The sequence below is a fragment of the Narcine bancroftii genome, chromosome 7 (assembly GCF_036971445.1).
Source record: "Narcine bancroftii isolate sNarBan1 chromosome 7, sNarBan1.hap1, whole genome shotgun sequence".
Classification (NCBI taxonomy): Eukaryota; Metazoa; Chordata; class Chondrichthyes; order Torpediniformes; family Narcinidae; genus Narcine; species Narcine bancroftii.
The window spans coordinates 74,428,741-74,450,101 of record NC_091475.1 but is presented as its reverse complement, the minus strand read 5'-3'; the positions used below and the strand labels follow the sequence as shown (position 1 = coordinate 74,450,101).

General features: G+C 44.5%; 1 protein-coding gene across 1 annotated transcript in view; it reads right to left on the bottom strand.

Annotated features, from left to right (window-relative positions):
* Window positions 1–352: 352 nt before the first annotated feature.
* LOC138740011 (probable G-protein coupled receptor 139) overlaps window positions 353–21,361 on the bottom strand; it is a 136,323-nt gene continuing 115,314 nt past the window's right edge. Inside the window, exon 3 of the mRNA XM_069892463.1 lies at window positions 353–1,309. Coding sequence (XP_069748564.1) covers window positions 399–1,309 — 911 coding nt within the window. The 3' untranslated portion in view covers window positions 353–398. The remainder of the gene's footprint in view (window positions 1,310–21,361) is intronic.

Genomic DNA, 21,361 nt, shown 5'->3' with positions numbered 1-21,361 from the left:
ACAATGGCCCAAATTTGACCTGAACAATGCCTCATAAAACTTCAACATAACTTCAACTCCTGTACTCAATACTTTGATTTACAAAGGACAATGTGCCAAAGGCTTTCTCTCAGCCCCAATCTACCGGTGTTGCCATTTTCAAGGAACTATCTATTTGTATTCCCAGATCTCTCCATACTACCACAGTCCGTACCGTTTATTGCCAAGGTCTTACCCAGGATAGTCCTGCCAAAGTGCAATATCTCATTCTTGTACGCATTGAATTCCACCTGCCATTCTACAGCCCATTATCTCAGCTGGTCCAGATCTCGGTGCAAGAGCTGAGAGTCCCCTCCTTGTCCATTGCATTTCCGATCATGGTTTTAAAAAAAATCATTACCTCTCAACCAATGTTGCAATTAGATGTGCATTTTATTACACAGCTGTCCACATAATGTGGAGAGAGATTTCCCTCCGTTCTTTAGCTCCTCTCTGAATTTCCTCTGTGACAGTGTATAGATGCACGAGTTGGTGCAGGTGCAGAAAAATTGTAACATGAACCCAAATTGTTGCAGGATATATGGCGGAGTGTTCAAATATCTGTCTGTGTAAGAATAATTTTGAACCTGCCATCTGGTGGTATATGCGACAAAGGGTATCCACAATAAAATAAAGTTGGCTGATAGAGCGAACAAGAGAATCATCGACTTTTTCCGATTCTCCACCTCCGTATCTCTCTGATTGCCCCTGTCCTTCTGGAATTCCCGACGGGCTCGGTTTGCGGCTAAAATACGACTGACTGTTAAAGCATTGAACAATACCATTAAACCGATTGGCAACAAGGGAGTGACGATACTGTTAAACAACTGGTATCCTTTCCAAAAGGAATCAGTGAAATATTCGGCCTTCAAGACGCAGCGCCACGGCACGTGGTTAATGATGCTGTAAGGCTCCACTGCAAAATAATATGGAAGGCACCTCGCACAGCAGCATATCCCCACAGTGACTGTCACCACAGTCGCTGTTCTCGCCGTGCAAAATCGTTCCCGCAGCTTTTGGCTGCAAATGGCGATCCAGCGATCAAACGTGAAAGCGACCGTCAGCCAAACGGAACAGTCCATGGTGGCAATCCTCAGAACATGCACGGTGGCGCAAATCGGAGTTCGGAGTAAAGAGGCGACATAAACATAGATGTTGTTAACCTGATCCATTACAACACCGAAGACCACCCCAATTAAATCAGCTCCTGCCATTCCCACCAGGTAGCGAGTGATGCATTTGGAGAGTCCGCACTTTCCCCGAGAGAGAATCACAATCGCGATTAAATTAACTGGGGGAAAAAGGGAAAGAGAGAAAAAATAATTAGTTCAAGTGCGCCAGGTTTGAGGTGCCTTAGAATGCTCCTTCCTTTCATGCCCGGCTGGGTCTGGCTGGCTTAGAATTGGAGGCTGGAATTTCGGGCTCCGCCGCCGCGCTTGACCCAGAGGACAACCGCGCCAGGAACTGTCCAGCGCCTTCGCCTGCTGAGCAGCTGATCGAGGCTCGGCCCCTCATTAAAGCGACAACGCTGAAGAAGCACGGAGAGGGGACCAAAATAGGGGCAGAAAGATCATTTGTCGTGTGCAACCAGAGAGGTTAAAACAAAACTGCTGGAAGAAAGAACAGCGTCAGGGAGAATTTTCACCTTGTCTTGAAACTGAACATTTATAAGAAAGGGTTCTCATTTATTGGATAGAATAGAAATGGGCTGAGTGGCCGATATAAGCATTGAACGAGCGGGAGGGAACGTGTCATCGTAGCCGTGATTTTTCACATGACTTTATCCATTCAAACTCAGACCAACAATGAAGAGCAACTTAAAATAATGGAACAAGGTAAATATCAGCACTAAACTAATTGATGCAATCGACAAAATATTCCGACATTAAATAATAGATAATATGTAGCCCAAATATCGGACGGTAGAACCCTGATCATTCTGGAGATACTCATCAGGTCAGGCGGCAGTCGAACTGGATCTCAACGCGACAGGTGCAACGAGTAGAGCAACCATTTCCGATATCTTACCAGGAATACCAACCGCTGCAAGTAAGGGAAAGTAAATGCATGCTATGTAATAAGTTGCAGGATATCCCATTCTCCCGGTGAGGCGCCTATGTGTTGCCAAACGTTCCAACTGCCCGTGTGTGTGGTGAGTGGATTCACAAACATTTATAATAAAGTGCAAAATTCCACTGAGGATCGTCAGACATAACCCAATTAAACTCTTATGCTATTTTTACTCACTCTCTTGTGTAATATGCTTGCTGGTCATTGTCAGAAATAAAACTTCTCACACATGAGTCTCTTTAAAACTGATGACACGACAAGCTTTATTTACAAGTCTGCAGAGTTGGACTCAACTGGTTTCTCACCAGTTAAGCCCCGATACATACAGTGCATTGATTTTTATACCCTTATTATTTGCCCTTCCCCTTCTTATTAATACTGTTTTAATTGGTTAGTATTACAAAAACATTCTAAGTATAACTGCATTATTAATTATCACGTTCGTTACGTACGCTGTGAACTCTACATTCACTAAATTCTGTTTCTCACACTTCTTATCAATCCTTTGTCTCCTGCATGTCTCTCACTATGACCATGAAAAGATAGGTTTAAAAAAACATATTCAGCAGATCCATCTGTCCTTGACTGCTAGTAAACTCTCTGTCCGTTCTGGCTTCCCTGTTTATGATTAATCATCACATTTTAACTTAAGTCTTTTTAACCTAAATTCTCTATATAACAATCCACCCCTTTCTCTCTTTAAAATGTGTTGAATATATGTATAGATATGAATGGGGATTCTAAGCTAGGGAAGAGAAATGTTTTATGATACATTAATCTCACGCTGAAATAAAAGTCTTACAGGGTCTCCCATTCCCCCTGGTTGCATAGCTTGTTCGACCATGGAAATCACCAGGCTGCGTAGACAGGGAATAATACAGGGCAAAATAAGTAGGAGGAATAAAATACCTCCGATGACCCACAAGAAGGTACGCCACCAGGTTCCTCCAAACCATTTGTCCATCCAATTAAATTGTGGGAAAGGATGCCAGGTTTGAACCAGTACATGGGACAATGTACGAATATTATCAGCGATTTTACGAACGGCTTTTCCATTATCATCAATCTGTAAGCAGCAGTTAGTCAAATTAAGCTTGCCACATACACCTCCTTCCGTGGCTAGGAGATAGTCTAGGGCTAGACGGTTCTGATATATAGCAGAGCGCATTTGACCTTGCTGGGATGCTAGTAATTGCAGGGCTATAGCTGTTTGATTTGTAACAATTTCAAGGACTGCTTGTAAGCGAATTATACGATTTAACATATATATAGGAGTACGATAACCCCAGGATCCATCTTGAGCCCATGTAGCGGGACCATAATATTGAATTATGCGTTCTGGAGGCCAATCATCTCTCCATTGTCCCAAATGTACCGTGGTAGAGCGGGTTGACGATGTAATGTATCAAAGACCTTCACGCCTAATTTATGACCGTGATCGTGGGGTAGAAGGAAAAATTCTGGGTGGATTATTCCTAGGAAACAAGTTCCACTCCACTGTGAGGGAAGACGAGTATAAGCATACCCAGAATAATCCATTTGGGGATACTCCATACCCACTTTCCCAAACTCTTTTAAGAACGGGATTTGATTGGTATGGTCCTGTGATGGTGGAAGTGGTACAATTCCAAAACTGAATACTGCTATTAGACAGGGGTAGGCAATTAGTTTTAAAAACAGTGGATAAGAACCAAGTCTGAGGTTTAGGAAACCAAGTGAAAACACCAGGCGAAATGCGAATCCATACAGCCTTGCAGGGACTTTCTCCTACTGGGTATTTGCCGGCTCGTGAGAGACAATAAAAACCAGAGGGGACGTTAGAGAGAGACCAGGTTTCTCTTGATCTCGTTCGGTTAGTTGTCCAAATCCGGGAAATCATGGTCAATGAATTGAGGGGTTCCCCCCACCAAGGCCATTGTTCTGACATCCGTGGACCCCCGCAGACCCAACAATTGGTTACATTAAAAGTTCCTGCAATTTTAGTTGCCAGATCTACAAAAAGGTTATCGCCCCCAATTGCATTACCGAAACTTACATGGTTATTTGGATGGACTCGAACTAAGTCCGGCTGTCTTAAAGGGACAGGCAATTTCGAGTGTGGAGTGTAACTTTTCATTGGAATAGTACGTTGGTGTATGCAAAACCAGAGTCCATCAGGGCATGGTGGGCTTGAGTCACCTTTCCAACCGTTAAGAGGGAAAGGAGTGGTATTAGGAATCTGTATATAATGACCCATATTATTTCCTTCTTTTTCCACACAAGGGGTATATGGATGTTGGGTGGTATTTTCTGCCCAGCATTTCTCAGGAACTGAGGTATGGGAAATGAAATTACCTTCCTTTCTTCCCCAAATGTGGTCCTGAAACAGGACCACTGTATCTCTGCATTTCTTACATTTCACACCTGATAAAGACATAGGCAAACTAAGAAAAATCAAAGAACATAACAATAACATTGTGAATTAAGTCTTTTTGCGAAATCGTAAGGTAAGAGGTTTTTCTCCAGGAATACGTCCAATCTGAGTTCGTATCAGGGTCCTGAGGCGCCTCTACAGGTTCCTTAAATCTGGATGCGTGTGTCCACCCCTTCTCTCTTGTTCGTGCTGCAGCTTCTGTAGTTAAGAGAACTTGGTATGGACCTTCCCACTGGGGCTGGAGTTTTTCAGTCTTCCAGGTCTTGATGAGAATCCAGTCTCCTGGTTCCACTTTGTGTAAAGAAAAGTCTAGAGGCGGTGTTTGTGCCAATAGTCCTCTCTTTCGTAAATCTGTAAGAGAGCGTGACAGTGCCTGTAAATAGTTCCTAACAAATATATCCCCTTCCCCTAAGGTGGGACACCCCTCAACTGTACTCCAGAAGGGAAGCCCAAACATCATTTCATAAGGGGACAGCCCTACATCTTTTCGTGGGGCAGTACGAATTCTCAATAAGGCCAGGGGCAGACACTTTATCCAAGGCATTTTAGTTTCCATCATTAACTTTGTCAATTGGATTTTTAGTGTTCCATTCATACGTTCAACCTTCCCTGAGCTTTGTGGATGCCAAGGGGTATGTAATTTCCAAGAGACCTGTAATGCATTACAAATCAATTGCTGGATTTTTGAAGAAAAATGTGGACCCCTGTCTGAGTCTATAGAATCCATTATACCATATCTGGGGATTATCTGCTCTAGGAGGAGGCGAGCTACTGTAGAGGCTGTAGTATTTATTGTTGGGAAGGCTTCTACCCATCGGGTAAAGTGATCTATTATCACCAACAGATATTTCCATCTTTGAACTTGAGGTAACTCTGTGAAGTCGGTCTGGATACGTTGAAAAGGGCGTATGGCTAATGGTTGACCTCCCATGGTCCCTGTCCTCATTATCTTCTTATTAATTTTTGTGCATAGGTAACAATTCTGCACCTCCTGTTGGGCCAAGGTGTAGATTCCCTTACACACATATTCTCGAAGCACTGTGTCACATAAGGCTTGGGTGCCCCAGTGGCTCTGATGATGCAGGTGTTTTAAAATATTGCGAGTTATTTCTTTATTTAGAACCATTCTTCCATCAGGTAACTGGCTTGCGCCCAGCTGATCCATGTTCTTTTCTTCCTTAGCAGTGAAAATGGGAGCTGTCTTTATGCCTTGCATTATTGGGATTAAAGTCAGCAAACGGACTTCTTGTTGCATGGCTGCTCTTTTGGCTTCTTCATCAGCCAGTCTGTTTCCAATTGCTGTCGGGTTATCTCCCCTTTGATGGCTTGGTATGTAGACCACTGCTATTTCTTGGGGTAATGTTAAGGCTTCTAAAGTCAGAGTAATCATCTGTTCGTGTGCCAATTCCTTTCCTCTTGATGTAATTAGACCACGCTCCTTCCAGATCTTACCAAAGGTATGCACTACCCCGTATGCGTATTTGGAATCTGTGTAAATCGTTCCAATTTTCTTTGCCAGTATTCTGAGGGCTCTCTGCAAGGCATATAGTTCACAGGATTGTGCTGACCAGCTTCCGGGTAGTCTCGTGGATTCTACTACCTTCCAAGTATTTCCTTCTATTATAGGATACCCATTTCTTCTCATTCCGTCAACACATCTGGCAGAGCCGTCAATGTAGAATTCATATCCTTCTCCCAGCGGAGTATCGCAAAAGTCTTCTCGGGTCTTGGTCTGAAGATCTGTCAACTCGACACAGTTATGCTCCACCTCTTTCTCTGTTTCACTGCCGTATAAAAACTGAGCTGGGTTGCAGCTATTAATTTTTGCAAACTGTAAATCTTCTCCAACCATTAAAATGGTTTCATACTTTAATATGCGAGAATCAGTCAGCCATCGATGGGCAGTTTGTGTTAATAAAACACTCACAGAATGGGAGGTGTACACAGTCATCTTTCCTCCAAAAGTAAGTTTACGTGCTTCCTCTACCAACAGAGCAGCAGCCGCTACTCCCTGGATACACGTCGGCCATCCGCGAGACACTGGGTCCATCATTTTGGAAAGGAAAGCCACTGGGTGTCGCTGACCGCCTTTTTCCTGTGTTAAAACTCCCACAGCTGTTCCTTGGTTATGAGTGACAAATAGCTGGAAGGGCTGTTTTAAAGAGGGCAGAGTGAGTACTGGGGCTCGTGTTAGGCAATGTTTCAAGTCCTCGAACCATCCCTCCTCCTCCTGGGTCCATTTCAATGGATAGTCATTTTCATTTGTCAGTTTATCATACATAAACTTCACCAAAGCTGAGTAGTCCTCTATCCATAACCTACAGTATCCTAAGAGTCCCAGGAATTGTCTTATTTCCTTCTTATTACGGGGTAAAGGCATTCTAGTGATTCCCGCAATTCGTTCAGGGGTAATCCGTTTCTGTCCTTTACTTATCTGGTGTCCCAGATATATCACAGTTTTCTCAACAAACTGTAACTTGTTCCTGGACACCCGTAGACCCTTTTTCCCCAGATAATTCAAGAGTCTAATGGTCTCTCCCCTCATTTCTTGTTCCTTGGGTCCTGATAATAGTAAATCATCCACATACTGCATTAGTTGGGAATCATCAGATTGTGGATAGTCCATCAGGATTTGTTCTAGCATTTGTCCAAACAGGTTTGGAGATTCAGTGAACCCTTGGGGCAATACAGTCCACCGAAACTGTCTCCGTCTACCTGTCCATGGATTTTCCCATTCAAACGCAAACATATCTCTACTTTCCTCTTCTAATGGACACGTCCAGAAGGCATCCTTCAAGTCGATAACACTAAACCACTCATGGTCTGGGGGAATCAGACTCATAATAGTATAGGGATTAGGCACCACTGGGTGGCGGGTCTGAACAATAGCATTCAAAATTCTTAGATCCTGAACTAGGCGATAGGATCCATCTGACTTTTTTACTGGGAGTATACGGGTGTTATAAGGTGATATGCATTCTTCTAATAGTCCGTCTCGTATTAAAGTCTCAATTACCGGCTGTAGCCCTTTTCTCCCTTCCAAAGAAATAGGATACTGACGTTTCCTTACCGGCTGATGACTTGGTATTAATGTGACATGTAAAGGTGGGATGTCCAGACCTCCTCGATTTCCCTCCTTATACCAGACTCTCTCGTCAATCTGCCGTTCATCCTCTTCCTTTAAAGCGCAGAGGTGGACTCGCACTTCTCCGTCCACAGGGAGAGCACCCAAACCTAGGAGAGCCTGTAAGTCCCTTCCTAGGAGGTTAAATCCAGCCGAAGGTAATAACAAGAGGTCTTGTATCCCTTCTCTTTCTTCCAGTTTCACTGTTACTTGGGGAATTATTGATACCATTCTGGGAGCCCCTTCTATCCCAGAAATTGTCAAATTACTTTTTATAGGCTCAGTTCCGATTGGCACAGTTATTACACTACTTCGTTCCGCTCCTGTGTCCACCATAAACACCACCTCTTCTCCCTTGGGACCAATTTTTAGTTTTACCAGGGGTTCACTCTTATATTTGGTCCCTAACATTTGGAACCCCTGACACCCCTAATCTTCTTCCATAAGTTCGAGGGCACGCAATTCCCTCTTGTATCGGGGGCATTCCCTCTTAAAGTGTCCTTCCTCATTGCAGTAATAGCACTTAACGAACCTCCGGGGTCTTCCCTCTCTTGGATATCTTGGATTGTTTAGAGGAAGGTTTTGTTTTCTTTCCCCTCTGGATTCAGCATTCATCTGTCGGATAGTCTGTACCATAACCTTTGTCGCCTTCTTTTGATCTTCTTCTTCTCTCTGCACATATACTTTTTGTGCCTTTTTTAACAGTTCACTTAGGGGTTTTTCACTCCAGTCCTCCTCCTTTTCTAGTTTCTTTCTAATGTCTTGCCATGATTTGGAAACAAATTCAATTCGAATAAGCTGTTCACCCATTGGTGTACTAGGGTCCACACCAGCATACTGTTGGACATTCTTTCTCACCCTCTCCAATAAATCAGTAGGGGACTCGTCTTTCCCCTGGTGGTTCCCAAATGCCTTGGTAAAATTGTGACCCTTTGGCACAGCCTCCCGTATCCCTTTAATTGTCCACTCTCTATATTGTCTCATACTTGCCAATCTCTCGGGTGTTCGTTTGTCCCACCTGGGTTCATTTAAGGGATATTTTTGTTCATGGTGTCTAGGGTCCCCAGGTTGTTCATATTCCCACATGAGGAGGGCAGCCCGTCGAATCATCTGCCTCTCCTGGGGTGAAAATAATGTTCCCATTATTGCCTGCATCTCTTCCCACGTATATGTGTTTGGTCCCAAGAATTGGTCAAGCTGTTCAGCCAGTCCTATAGGATCTTCCAATAACTTTTTCATTTCTTTCTTAAATCCCCGCACCTCTGTACTAGTTAGGGGAACATTCACATATCCCGTTCCCCCTCCCGGTCCTCCCATAGGAACTTCTCTCAGGGGATTTAGGTTTATTGAAAACTTTGATGGTCCTGGACCAGTCTGGGATCTTGTCCAGGGTCGGTTTACCGGTGGAAGTTTAGGGTCCGACTCCCTTAATTCATCCTTTTTTTCCCGGCCCCCTTCGGGGCAATCAGATTCATCACCTTTCCCCTCCGGTAATAAGCTTTCCTCGGGCGCAGTAGGCACCGGGGGAATATAAGGAGGGGGAAGGTTGTCCAGAGGTTCCCATTTCTTTTCTCCTGCTACCCTCAATTTAAAACATTCTGTTAAGGATCCTGGCCAGGGAACCCAACAAAATGCATATGCTGACTCTTCTTGATTCACCTTTGGTCTCGAATTTACATATATGTTTAATGCTTGTCCAACCCAATCCTCATCAGATCCAAATTTCGGCCACCAGACCGAGGAACCTTTAATAGGTTGTTTTGACCAAAGGAGACAATATTGGACCATCTTTTTCTTGTTTTTGTCCTGATATCTTTTACTATCCCAATTTTCAAACATTCTCCCCAAAGGGCTGTCAAGGGGTACTCCCAGGAATTGTCCTGAATTTTCAGACGAGCCCTTAGATTTTGATCCTCCCATTTTCCCACCTAGATCTGTTTATCGTTGCTGAGGACCCTCTCGTTCTGGACCCTACTCCCTTCTTCTCAGACGCCTCGTCGGAGGTGCTGTCCCTCCTTCGGTTACCGCTGAGGTTTTCCTGGGGTTGACCCCTCTCTTCTCGGCACTTCGTCGGAGGTGCTGTCCCTCCTTCGGTTACCGCCGAGGTTTCCCTGGGGTCTATCCTAGAGTCCCGCGACAGGGTCCTCACACCACGACAAAAGATCTATACTTAATCTATTCCGTTAGGTTTTTATCCAAACAGGTGTATCCCGTTACACCTGTTACCCAATCCCCACACCACAATCGTAAGTCGTCACTTACCCGTGTCTTCCCGGGGATTGAACCGTCACCCTTCTCCTCTCCGTCTTGTCGTGTCACCCTGTCCGGATACCACTCGCTCAAGCCGCCCGAAGCGACGAGCAAGGGACTAGGAGCCGCTGAACTCAGCGGGGTGCACCGCCTCCGATGTCCCTCTTCTCGCCTCCCCTCACGGCCGGAGTGTAGATCCCAGACGAGCCCCCATTTGTCAGAAATAAAACTTCTCACACATGAGTCTCTTTAAAACTGATGACACGACAAGCTTTATTTACAAGTCTGCAGAGTTGGACTCAACTGGTTTCTCACCAGTTAAGCCCCGATACATACAGTGCATTGATTTTTATACCCTTATTATTTGCCCTTCCCCTTCTTATTAATACTGTTTTAATTAGTTAGTATTACAAAAACATTCTAAGTATAACTGCATTATTAATTATCACGTTCGTTACGTACGCTGTGAACTCTACATTCACTAAATTCTGTTTCTCACACTTCTTATCAATCCTTTGTCTCCTGCATGTCTCTCACTATGACCATGAAAAGATAGGTTTAAAAAAACATATTCAGCAGATCCTTCTGTCCTTGACTGCTAGTAAACTCTCTGTCCATTCTGGCTTCCCTGTTTATGATTAATCATCACATTTTAACTTAAGTCTTTTTAACCTAAATTCTCTATATAACAGTCATAGAGTATTATCAACAAATAATTTCAACATTGTCACCATTTTAAAGGAGAACGTTTAAAAATCCTCATACTTTGACATGAGTGTTGAAATGTTTTAATTGAGGAATCCTTGTGGTCAATTATCACTTTAATTGGACCAACAGCTTCAAATAATTATCATACGTAACATTGTGTGAATGATACATAACAATTTTCGCCGAATTCAACATGAGTGTTTAGTTTAGCATGAGAAATGAGTTACAGGTAGAACCATACCACACAACAGCCTAGAATCGTCCCATCTAATATGTGCCAAACTATTATTAGCTTTCTTTTTGTTATTTTTATTGACGTTTATATTATGCAAAATTGAACACTGTTGTAATATTGTTGTTGTTCATCCTTCGTAGTCGAAGATGACCATGGCTTCAAAGTCAAATTGGAGATTGGTGGCTGTGGGTCCGGAGGTGACTGGTGAGGTCAATCCGGGCCCTGTGGGACACATGGTTGCTGTAGTGGCAGTGGATGCTGCTCGGGCCTTGCGCACAGCATGCTTTCATTGCGCCTTGAGGAGGCACCTGATTTCAGCTGCACGGACTCCTGTGGTGATCTTGCTCGACCAAGCTGGACGGTCGAGCGCAAGGGTCTACCACGTGTTGATGGCGACAGGTGCTCGCCGACACCATCAACTACTTAGTGGTTTATGCCACTACCTGTATTTTAGGCAGAGTAGTATTTGGTACTTAAAAGGGGAGGGGGAAGGGGGGGGGGGTTTGGGTTAAAAAAAATTGAATATGTATGTCTTTTCTTTTATTCTTATTGTTTGAGGAGAAGTGTATTGTTTGTGGAGATGGAGACTCATCAGCATGGATTATAGTCATACTGTAGATGGCTAATTTAAAATTTGCTACATTTAATGTGAGTGGGCTTAATAATCCAATTAAACGTAAGAAGGTGTTCACTTATATTAAGAAATTTAAAGGTTATATTGCATTTTTGCAAGAAACTCATTTGACGGAACCCTCAGTCATTTCCTGTTTTTTTTTTCCATTCATTTATAAATATGAGATTTACTTTGTTCGTGCTATGGACTGTAGGAACTGTTCCAGAGATTGTAAAAGTTTCCAAGATGCCTGACTTACTATCTATCATAACTTCTTTAATGTCACTACCGAGGGTGTGCACAAGAAGTGTCATTAAACTTGCATAATCTTCAGAGTTCACATTCCCTATCCCCTCCACAAACACTGATGCATACACACCTGAAAAGTAGGCTTAATACGTACAAAAAAAACTATGCATTAATGAAAGACAATGTTAAGAAGATTTGCCAATTTTTAGTGGTACATATCTTCCTGTACTTGTTCATTTGATTCATTCTGATCCTCAGAGTGTATTGCCTGACATTTATAACTTTCATAACTTTAATCAATATGGAATAAAAGGATGGTTAAAATTCACAATATAGAATGAGAAAGGAAGATTCGATTTTGGTTAATACATTTAAAATAGGACAAAATTTGAAAATATTCAAAGAGAGGATTTTAATTGTCTATAGAAGTAGGTGGTTCTGCAATTTGGGTGAGTAAATGCCAGGGGATAAGAAAGTGAAAGGCAGAATCCTTTGCTATATTGAGGTGCAGAGAGATCTTGGGGAGCAAGTGCATCCTGAAGGTGGCAATACCTGTAAATGTCAGATCGTCCACCTTTTTGCAGCACATGGCTGTACCCGAGACGGGGTACAGGAGGTTCGCCGCGTTCCTACGACATAGAAGGTTTCGGCTGTGAGAGAATTGAATAAGCCAGATGAGTTCAACCTTGAGTGGAGGGTTAGATTTTGATTTATAGATTTAAAATAGGTGACACCTACTTAATTCATGAGGATTTTAACTTTCTTTGCGCTGTTCTGGATAGTTTGCACTATCTTTCTGGAAGGGCAGTTAAAGCAGAGTTTTGAATACTATACGAATATTAAATGGGCAGATTTCGCGGGAAAACAGAGAAAACAAAGATTTCTAAAAAAAAACATCATTATTAATCTAAATCACCCCGAATTTTTGCTTATTGATATTAGTGATCAAAGTCAGTTTCCTTTTGTGGATATTGTTTTATTTCCTTTCGTTTGGAAACGGCTGGGTCGCATGCAGTGCACTGCAACGGCACATGGCCTTAAGATTGTGCTCTCTATCGGAAACTTATTCCAATGTTTCCATAAACTTCAGAATGTTCAACCTTCCTGATTGCCAACTACTGTAATTGTTTTGGGAGCATTAAGTTTACAAGCGTGGAATATCTCGTTCCTTCATCCTTGCACGCATCAAGTTTTATTTTAAACGGATTGCTCACTCGATATACTCAATCATTACGTTCAACAGTTGAGAAGTGGCCTTTATGGAGGGTGTGCTCAAGAAGTGTCATTAAACTTGCATAATCTTCAGAGTTCACATTCCCCATCCCCTCCACAAACACTGTTTGGAACAGTGGGAGTGAAACCCACGCTGACACGGGGAGAACGGACAAGCTTCTTCTGGACAGCGCGGGATTATATCCCCGCTCCCCATCGCGGGCACTCACCGCCACGCCAAGCCGGGCCGCTCGACAATATAGACAAAAGGTGGACGACGTTTTTATTTTGATAATTAGTTCATGATCATTGCTTTCGTTTTATTTATCCATTCGTTGCGACCGCTTTCACCGTGACCATGAGCTCAGGACCCAGAGCAAGGTGGGTCTCCACCTGGTTCAGTTATGGTAATTTATATATCCCCGCATTTTGTGGTTACAGCTGATCTGGTGACAATTATAGTCCTGTCTCGAGCAATGTGCGGATTCTCCAGATGTGCCTCGCGTTAACTTGGGGCGATGGCAGCCGGCGGGTCTCCTGCTCGTTTTCTTCCATCGAACGTTGAGACAAATTCCGATGCCTTTTGTGGACCTTGTCCCCGTGTGCAATATCCGCGGTCACGGACCGCTCAGTCTGGTTCTCATTCGCGTTCACCTTCCCTCGCTTCGATGCTATTTGTTGCCAAATGAGAGAGAGAGAGAGAGAGAGAGAGAGAGAGAATGAATACGGGTCTCGCAACGGTAACTGCCCTGAACAGTTTGAAGAGTTTTTCCTGCCACTTTGACTCGTCTTGTCCAGAATGGCCAACCATCCTTGTTTTTTTGTTACGTGGACGCCCGTGCTGTACATTCACAGACCTGGGCAGCAAGCGAGTTTCTTCATTTCATTCTGACTCCCCGTGTTCCAATTTGTTCCATTCTTGACCTCAATATTTTAACCATGAGATGTATCCGAGCTCGTCGGAGACTCCGGTGTGACAAAAAAATTAATCACAAGGGAATGAGAGATCCCGAGATTGAGAGCCGAAGGAAATCCACAGTATTTCCGCAAATTTCACTGGGGATTATTCACGGCGGGTTCATTGTGGAATCGATTGTGGAGCTGGAGGCTTCATTGAGTTTTTCCATTTATTTTGTTACGGAAAGGGGTTCATGTCACAGCTTCTGAGCGGTTGTACCAACACCTGCTCTGACGCTGTGACTCAGAAGAAATTTAGGAAACAGACACTGAAAATGCTGACATCTCCCACCCGTCGGTTGGTTAAAAAAAAAATCATTAAACACTGATCTCCGATATTGACCACATTAGCACGCAGTTATGGTTAGTCACTGCCATGCTTTCACTTGCACGGTCAGGTTCTGCTCATTATCGGGTTAGCAATAAGCAATTTACTAATTTGGGACAGAAATGTACATAGGTCGATAAGGAGGGGTTGGATGGAGCGGGTAAGGGTGTTGAGAAACGGGGACGAGTGTGGAGACTAATACATGGGCTGTGGGTGTGAATGGGGTGGTGGGATCAGTGTGGGGACAGGCCATGCCGGCCACCACTCCGCTGAGAGCCCACGCCGGCTGCCCCTGCCCTGACGTCCTGCGAAGGGTGGGTGGGTGGGGGGTGGGGGACAGGCGCAGCGTGGAATGGGGTGGGGGGGTGTGGGGCTGTCAGGCGCTCTCCAGTTGATTGTCATCCCCTGAGCATCCGCTTTCAGGAGGCTGCATTCAGGTGCAGGGGGGTGGGGGACACCTCAGTGCTCCGGCAATTATCCCTCCCGGAGGAGGGTTACAAAGTTCGCCTCGCATGCACCTCCTGCGCTTCCAATTGGCTTCCTGACAGCCAAATATGGGCATAATATGCGGCTTTACATGGGGGTGGGGTTGGTCACCTGAGAATTGAAAGGCGACTTGTTGTTGCGAGTGTGGCAGTGGCCAGAATCCTGACTGAACCGAGATCTTGAAGCTCCGGTCGAAAAACAAGATCCCATATGTCAGGCGTAGGCAGCCGAGGCAATTGAATATCTTTGAGGGAACGTGTCAGCAGAGATAGGAGGGTAATTAGAGGTTAAAATGTGACGTTAAATAGTTTCGGCAGAAAATTGGGAATATTGGAGAGTCGTTTAATAATCGGCATATCTGTTTCCATGTGGTGAGACACAAGGTCGCAAAAGACATAAAAGCCCGTTTCACACTTGCGTCCCAGTAAATCGGCTGTTCAGTGTCCCGGGATAGGAATGGAGGTTTGGCCTTTCACACTAGACCACTCCTAACTGAACGCTTTCATACTTGCAAGGGTTTATCCCCGGCGTTTGGCCTGTTATACCTTTAATCGGAAGTGCCTGCAATATTGCTGCCCGTTTCACACTTGCCTGATCCTGCGTTGAGCAGATGTTGCTTTCACACTTGCCACTTTAAAGGCAGATTGGCATTCGATTCCTGGGATCTCTGGCAAGTGTGTGAAAGGGGCTATAGATGTCAGGGAACTCACCAAAGCCAATAGAGAGATGCTGGATGACTTCATCAAGGAAGATAAATTCACTTCACCTCACTCAGTGTGTTCAATGACGATGTGGAATGCTGAAGAGAAATCCTCCCTTGTGAAGATACGTTTAACATGTTGTCCGAGAGTGAGGTGAGGAGAGACTTGGATTGGTTGATGTTCTGTATCAATGAGTAAGGAAACTGCAGTCCAGTGACCCAAAATCCATTGTGGTTAAGTGCATTGAACTGGGATTCACTGGTAGTGTGTTGTGCTGATGGCTGGCTCTGCCTCCTAGCTTTACCCCCCATCTGCTCACATATTACCCTGGTTTCCCGCCTAAACCCAGAACCCTTCTGAAGATGACTGTGAAGCCCTACCCATAGTTATAAGCTAATAAAAGCATTGGTTCTCCCTCCAGTTGTGAGAGCTTTTATTCACGCTACAATTTTATTAGTTTACCCCTAAACAATGGAAGTGCGACTCAAGCCAGGTATGCTGCCGATACACCCTCTGTCTCCCGACGCGGCTGAGGAGTTCACATATTGTCTAGACTGTTACCAGGCCTACCTGAATGCGACCAGAGATGTCTTCCACAACGATGAACTCAGGAGGTCTGCACTCGTTTCGAGGGTAGGAGCGAAAGGGTATGTAGTTATCGGGGACTGCTCTGCGTATGATAGGAACATAGGAAGTAGGAACAGGAGTAGGCCAAAAATGGCCCATCGAGCCTGCTCCGCCATTCAATGCAATCATGGCTGATCTAATTTATGACCTAACTCCACCTACCTGCCTTCTCCCCATATTCCCTAATTCCTCTATCATGTAAAAATTTATCTAACCGAATTTTAAATATGTTTAATGAGGCAGCCTCAACCACTTCCCAACATTCACTACTCTCTGGGAAAAACTATTTTCCTCATCTCTGTCCTAAATCTACTCCCCCGAATCTTGAGACTGTGTCCTCTCGTTTTAGTTTCCCCGGCCAGCTCAGAAGACCTTCCTACATCTGTCCTATCCATACCCTTTATAATCCTATATGTTTCTGTAAGATCTCCTCTCATTCTTCTGAACTCGAGCGAATACAATCCTAGACGATTTAATCTTTCATCATAAGTCAACCCCTTCATCCCAGGAATCAACCTAGTAAACCTCCTCTGGACCGTTTCCAAAGTCAGTATATCCTTCATCAAATATGAAGACCAGAACTGGACACAGTACGCCAGGTGTGGTCTCACCAGTACCTTATACAGTTGCAACGTTACCTCCCTACTCCTGAATTCAATTCCTCTAGCGATGAAGGTCAACATTCCATTTGCTTTCTTAATAACCTGCTGCACCTGCAACCTAACATTTTGCGATTCATGCACAAGCACTCCCAAGTCCCTCTGCACAACAGCATGCTGTAGTTTTTCACCCTTTAAATAATATTCAGCTCTTTTATTTTTCTTGCCAAAGTGGATAACCTCACACTTACTAACATTGTACTCCATTTGCCAGACCTTTGCCCACTCATCCAGCTTAACTATATCCCTCTGCAGACTTTCCACATCCTCATTACAATTTGCTCTTCCACTCAATTTGGTGTCATCTGCAAACTTGGCTACACCACATTTTGTCCCCTTCTCCAAGTGGCACCCCACTTACCACTCTCTGCCAACCTGAAAAACTCCCATTTATCCTGACTCTCTGCCTCCTGTCAGACAACCAATTTTCAATCCAGGCCAATATACTTCCCCGGACTCCACTTTCCTGTAACTTACTGATAAGTCTCTTGGGCGGCACCTTATAAAACACTTTCTGGAAATCCAAATATACAACAACAACCTGTTTCCCTCTATCCACCGCACCCATTATATCCTCAAAGAATCCTAACAAGTTTGTCAAACAAAATCTTCCCTTTCTAAAACCATGCTGCGCCTGACTGATTGAACCCTTACGTTCCAAAATGATGCTGTCATTGAAGTTGAAAATTGAGGTCCTAGCGAGGCATTGACTCCCTCTACATTGCCAATGGCCAGGAGAGACCATCGATGACTACTTGCTGGATCTGTGGACGCTTGGTAAGAAGTACAGGTACGAAGTGGTTACCTGCCACGTTCGAGAGGAAGAACAGATCTGGGACACTCTAGTCACCAGGGTCCGTTTTAGGTACATGAGGCAGTGACTGCTTGAGTCAGGAAAAAAGGATCTGGCTAGTCACATCGAGCTGGCCAAATCATTGGAACAGGCCAAGCTCGAGAACAATGACCTCAAAGCCAGCAAGCTTGCTCACCCAGGTGACCCTTTCCAAGGACCAGCTGCTCCCGCTGCCCCAGCCCTAACAGCTGTTGCTTCGGCGCTTTTTCTGTGACAAGAGCCAGCATCCCTGATCTTGTTGCCCGGCTAAAGACTCAGTGTGTTCCAACTGTGGCAAGAAAGGACATTGGGTGAGGGTTTGCTGCACAAGGGGAAGGCCGGAGAAGTCCACAGCCTGCATCACTCCCAGATCCGCTTACAGTGTCAAGCCATCTGCCCCAAATTCACCTGATTTCACTTGCTGTGCTACACGCCGACGGAGGGTGGAAGTGAGGAAACGGCGTGAAAAGGCTCAGCGGCCATTTTGCCACAATCCAAATTCAAACTTGGCACCATCATTGTGAGAGGAGGAAGGAGGGCGGCCATCTTGCTGCACCACGAGCTTGACGCCATCTTAACCATGCAAGGCAACTCAGGACAGTGGGGGCCACTTGAATGAGGAGTATGGAGTCTCTGGGGTCCTAGCTTTGATGGTCCTAGATCGGGGCAGACCTCACCAGCTCAGCAACTCCATTGTGACTGTGAAGGTAAATGGACATTCCAATAAATGCTTAATCGACACAGGCTCTACTGAAAGCTTTATAGACTCACAAACTGTGCAAGAATACAACCTAAAGATGTATCTTTTCAAATACCTTATATTCCTTGTGTCTCAGTTGCATTCAACGCATGATCAACAACATTGTATAGAACATCAGTCATTTGAAGATGGGGAATTCTGTAAGATTCGCCTGTATGTACTTGATGAATTGTGTGCTCGGTGCTGTTGGGTCTAGACTTCCTGTGTCATCTTAAACATGTGATCTTAGAGTGTTCTGGTCCCCTTCCCCAGTAATGGTTTGGAACGGAGGGCCCCTAAAATCAGAACCCACATGCAACCTCTCCACACTGAATATCGAACCTCCACCTCTTTTCCTAAATTTGTCCTCGGACTGCAAGCCTATTGCTACCAAGAGCAGGAGGTACAGTGGAGCAGACTGAGATTTCATAAAGTCGGAGACACAATGTCTGCTTGATGAAGGTATCATCAAGCCTACCACCAGCCTGTGGAGAGTGCAAGTGGTGGTGGTAAAATGGGAAAAACAAGTGCAGGTTAGTAATTGAATATAGCCAAACTATTATTCAGTACGCATTCCCGTATAACAATAGACAATAGACAATAGACAATAGGAGCTGGAGTAGGCCATTTGGCCTGTCGGGCCAGCACCGCCATTTTAGATCATGGCTGATCATTACCATCAGTACCCCTTTCCAGCCTTATCCCCATAACCCTTAAATCCGTTACCCACAATTGTCTTATCTAACTCTCTTTTGAACATAGTCAGCGAATCCGTCTCTACCACCCTCTGTGGCAGAGCATTCCACAGATTCACACTTCTCTGGGTAAAAAAATGCTTTCTCATCTCCGTCCTAAAGGGCCTACCCTGTATTCTTAAACTATGCCCTCTAGTCCTCGTCTCCCCCATCATTGGGAACAAGTAATCAGACTTCACCTTGTCTATCCCCCTGATGATTTTGTATACCTCAATCATGTCCCCCCTCATCCTTCTAAACTCCAATGGATACAAGTCCAGTTTTTCTAGCCTTGCTGCATATGACAACCCTGCCATCCCTGGAACTAACCTTGTAAATCTGCGCTGCACACCCTCTATAGCTAGTATGTCCTTCCTCAAGTTTGGAGACCAGAACTGGACGCAATACTCCAGGTGGGGTCTCACCAGGGCCCTGTATAACTGTAGAAGGGCGTCTCTGTTCCTATACTCCAATCCCCTCTTTATGAAAGCCAACATTCCATTTGCCTTCTTCACATACCCACTCCCTAGAATTTTGGACATGGGTGAATGATATTGTGCAGTATCGGTCTGTTTGACCATCAACCTGAATGCTGCTTATCACAAGCTGCCAATCCATTCTAAGGACCGTCCATATACGACATTTGAGGGTAACAGTCGTATCTATCAATTCTGGAGGGTCCCTTTCAGTATTACTAATGGGGTTTCTATCTTCCAGAGGCAGATGGACAGAATGGTGGATGTGTATGGATTGGGCTACCTTCCTCTACCTCGATAATGTCATTATCTCTAGCCATAATTTGGAAGACCATGACGCCAACCTCCAGAGTTTTCTCCATGCAGCAAAAGCCATGATCCTCACTAATAACTCTGACAAGTGCATATTCAGGACTAAATGTCTGGCTATCCTTGGCTGTATGGTGGAGAATAGCATCATTGGCTCCGATCCTGATACGATACACCCCCTGTCCCAGGACCACAAAGGCTTTGAGGAGATGTCTGGGGCTTTTCTCATATTACGCCCAGTGGATCCTCATTTCGCTGATAAGGTTCACCCTCTCTTAAAAGCCACTAATTTCCTCCTCTCAGCTGAAGCCCAAATGGCTTTTAACTACCTCCAGAATCACATTGCAAAAGTCGCTATTTTTACAAGATCAAACCAGCAACCACAAAGAAGGCATATCACACAGGGGTAAAGATGAACAATTACTTTATTAACAAAAAATTTACCTTCAAACTTTAATTCAAAACCCCCCTTTTATAACAATCCCCACTGGTTACTATAACAGTGTAAAACTAATAAATTCCCCAGCCTAAATATAACATACATAATCAAAGTCTAAGCTACACTTCCAACCAGCCCACAGAAAAATCTTAGACACAAAACACACAAGACTCACAAAACTTCGATCTCAACCGAAGCAAAGATCATAAACAAAATTCAGTTTGTTTGGTAAACTGAAGTCAAAAGATCTTAGATGTTATATAGAGAATTTAGGTTAAAATGACTTAAGTTAAAATGTGATGATTAATCATAAAAATGGAAGCCAGAACGGACAGGGAGCTTACTAGCAGCCAAGGACAAAAAGTTCAGCTGGATATGTTTTTTTAAACATATCTTTTCATGGTCATAGTGAGAGACATGCAGGAGACAAAAGATTGATAAGAAGGGTGAGAAACAGAATTTAGTGTATGTAGAGTTCGCAGCGTACGTAACGAACGTGATAATTAAAAATGCAGTTGTACTTAGAATGCTTTTGCAATACTAACCAATTAAAACAGTATTAATAAGAAGGGGAAGGGCAAACAACAAGGGTATAAAAATCAATGCACTGTATGTATCGGGGCTTAACTGGTGAGAAGCCAGTTGAGTCCAACTCTGCAGACTTGTAAATAAAGCTTGTCGTGTCATCAGTTTTAAAGAGACTCATGTGTGAGAAGTTTTATTTCTGACAAATGGGGGCTCGTCCGGGATCTACACTCCGGCTGTGAGGGGAGGCGAGAAGAGGGACATCGGAGGCGGTGCACCCCGCTGAGTTCAGCGGCTCCTAGTCCCTTGCTCGTCGCTTCGGGCGGCTTGAGCGAGTGGTATCCGGACAAGGTGACACGACAAGACGGAGAGGAGAAGGGTGACGGTTCAATCCCCGGGAAGACACCGGTAAGTGACGACTTACGATTGTGGTGTGGGGATTGGGTAACAGGTGTAACGGGATACACCTGTTTGGATAAAAAACCTAACGTAATAGATCAGGTATAGAGCTTTTGTCGTGGCGTGAGGACCCTGTCGTGGGACTCTAGGATAGACCCCAGGGAAACCTCGGTGGTAACCGAAGGAGGGACAGCACCTCCGACGAGGCGTCTGAGAAGAAGGGAGTAGGGTCCAGAACGAGAGGGTCCTCAGCAACGA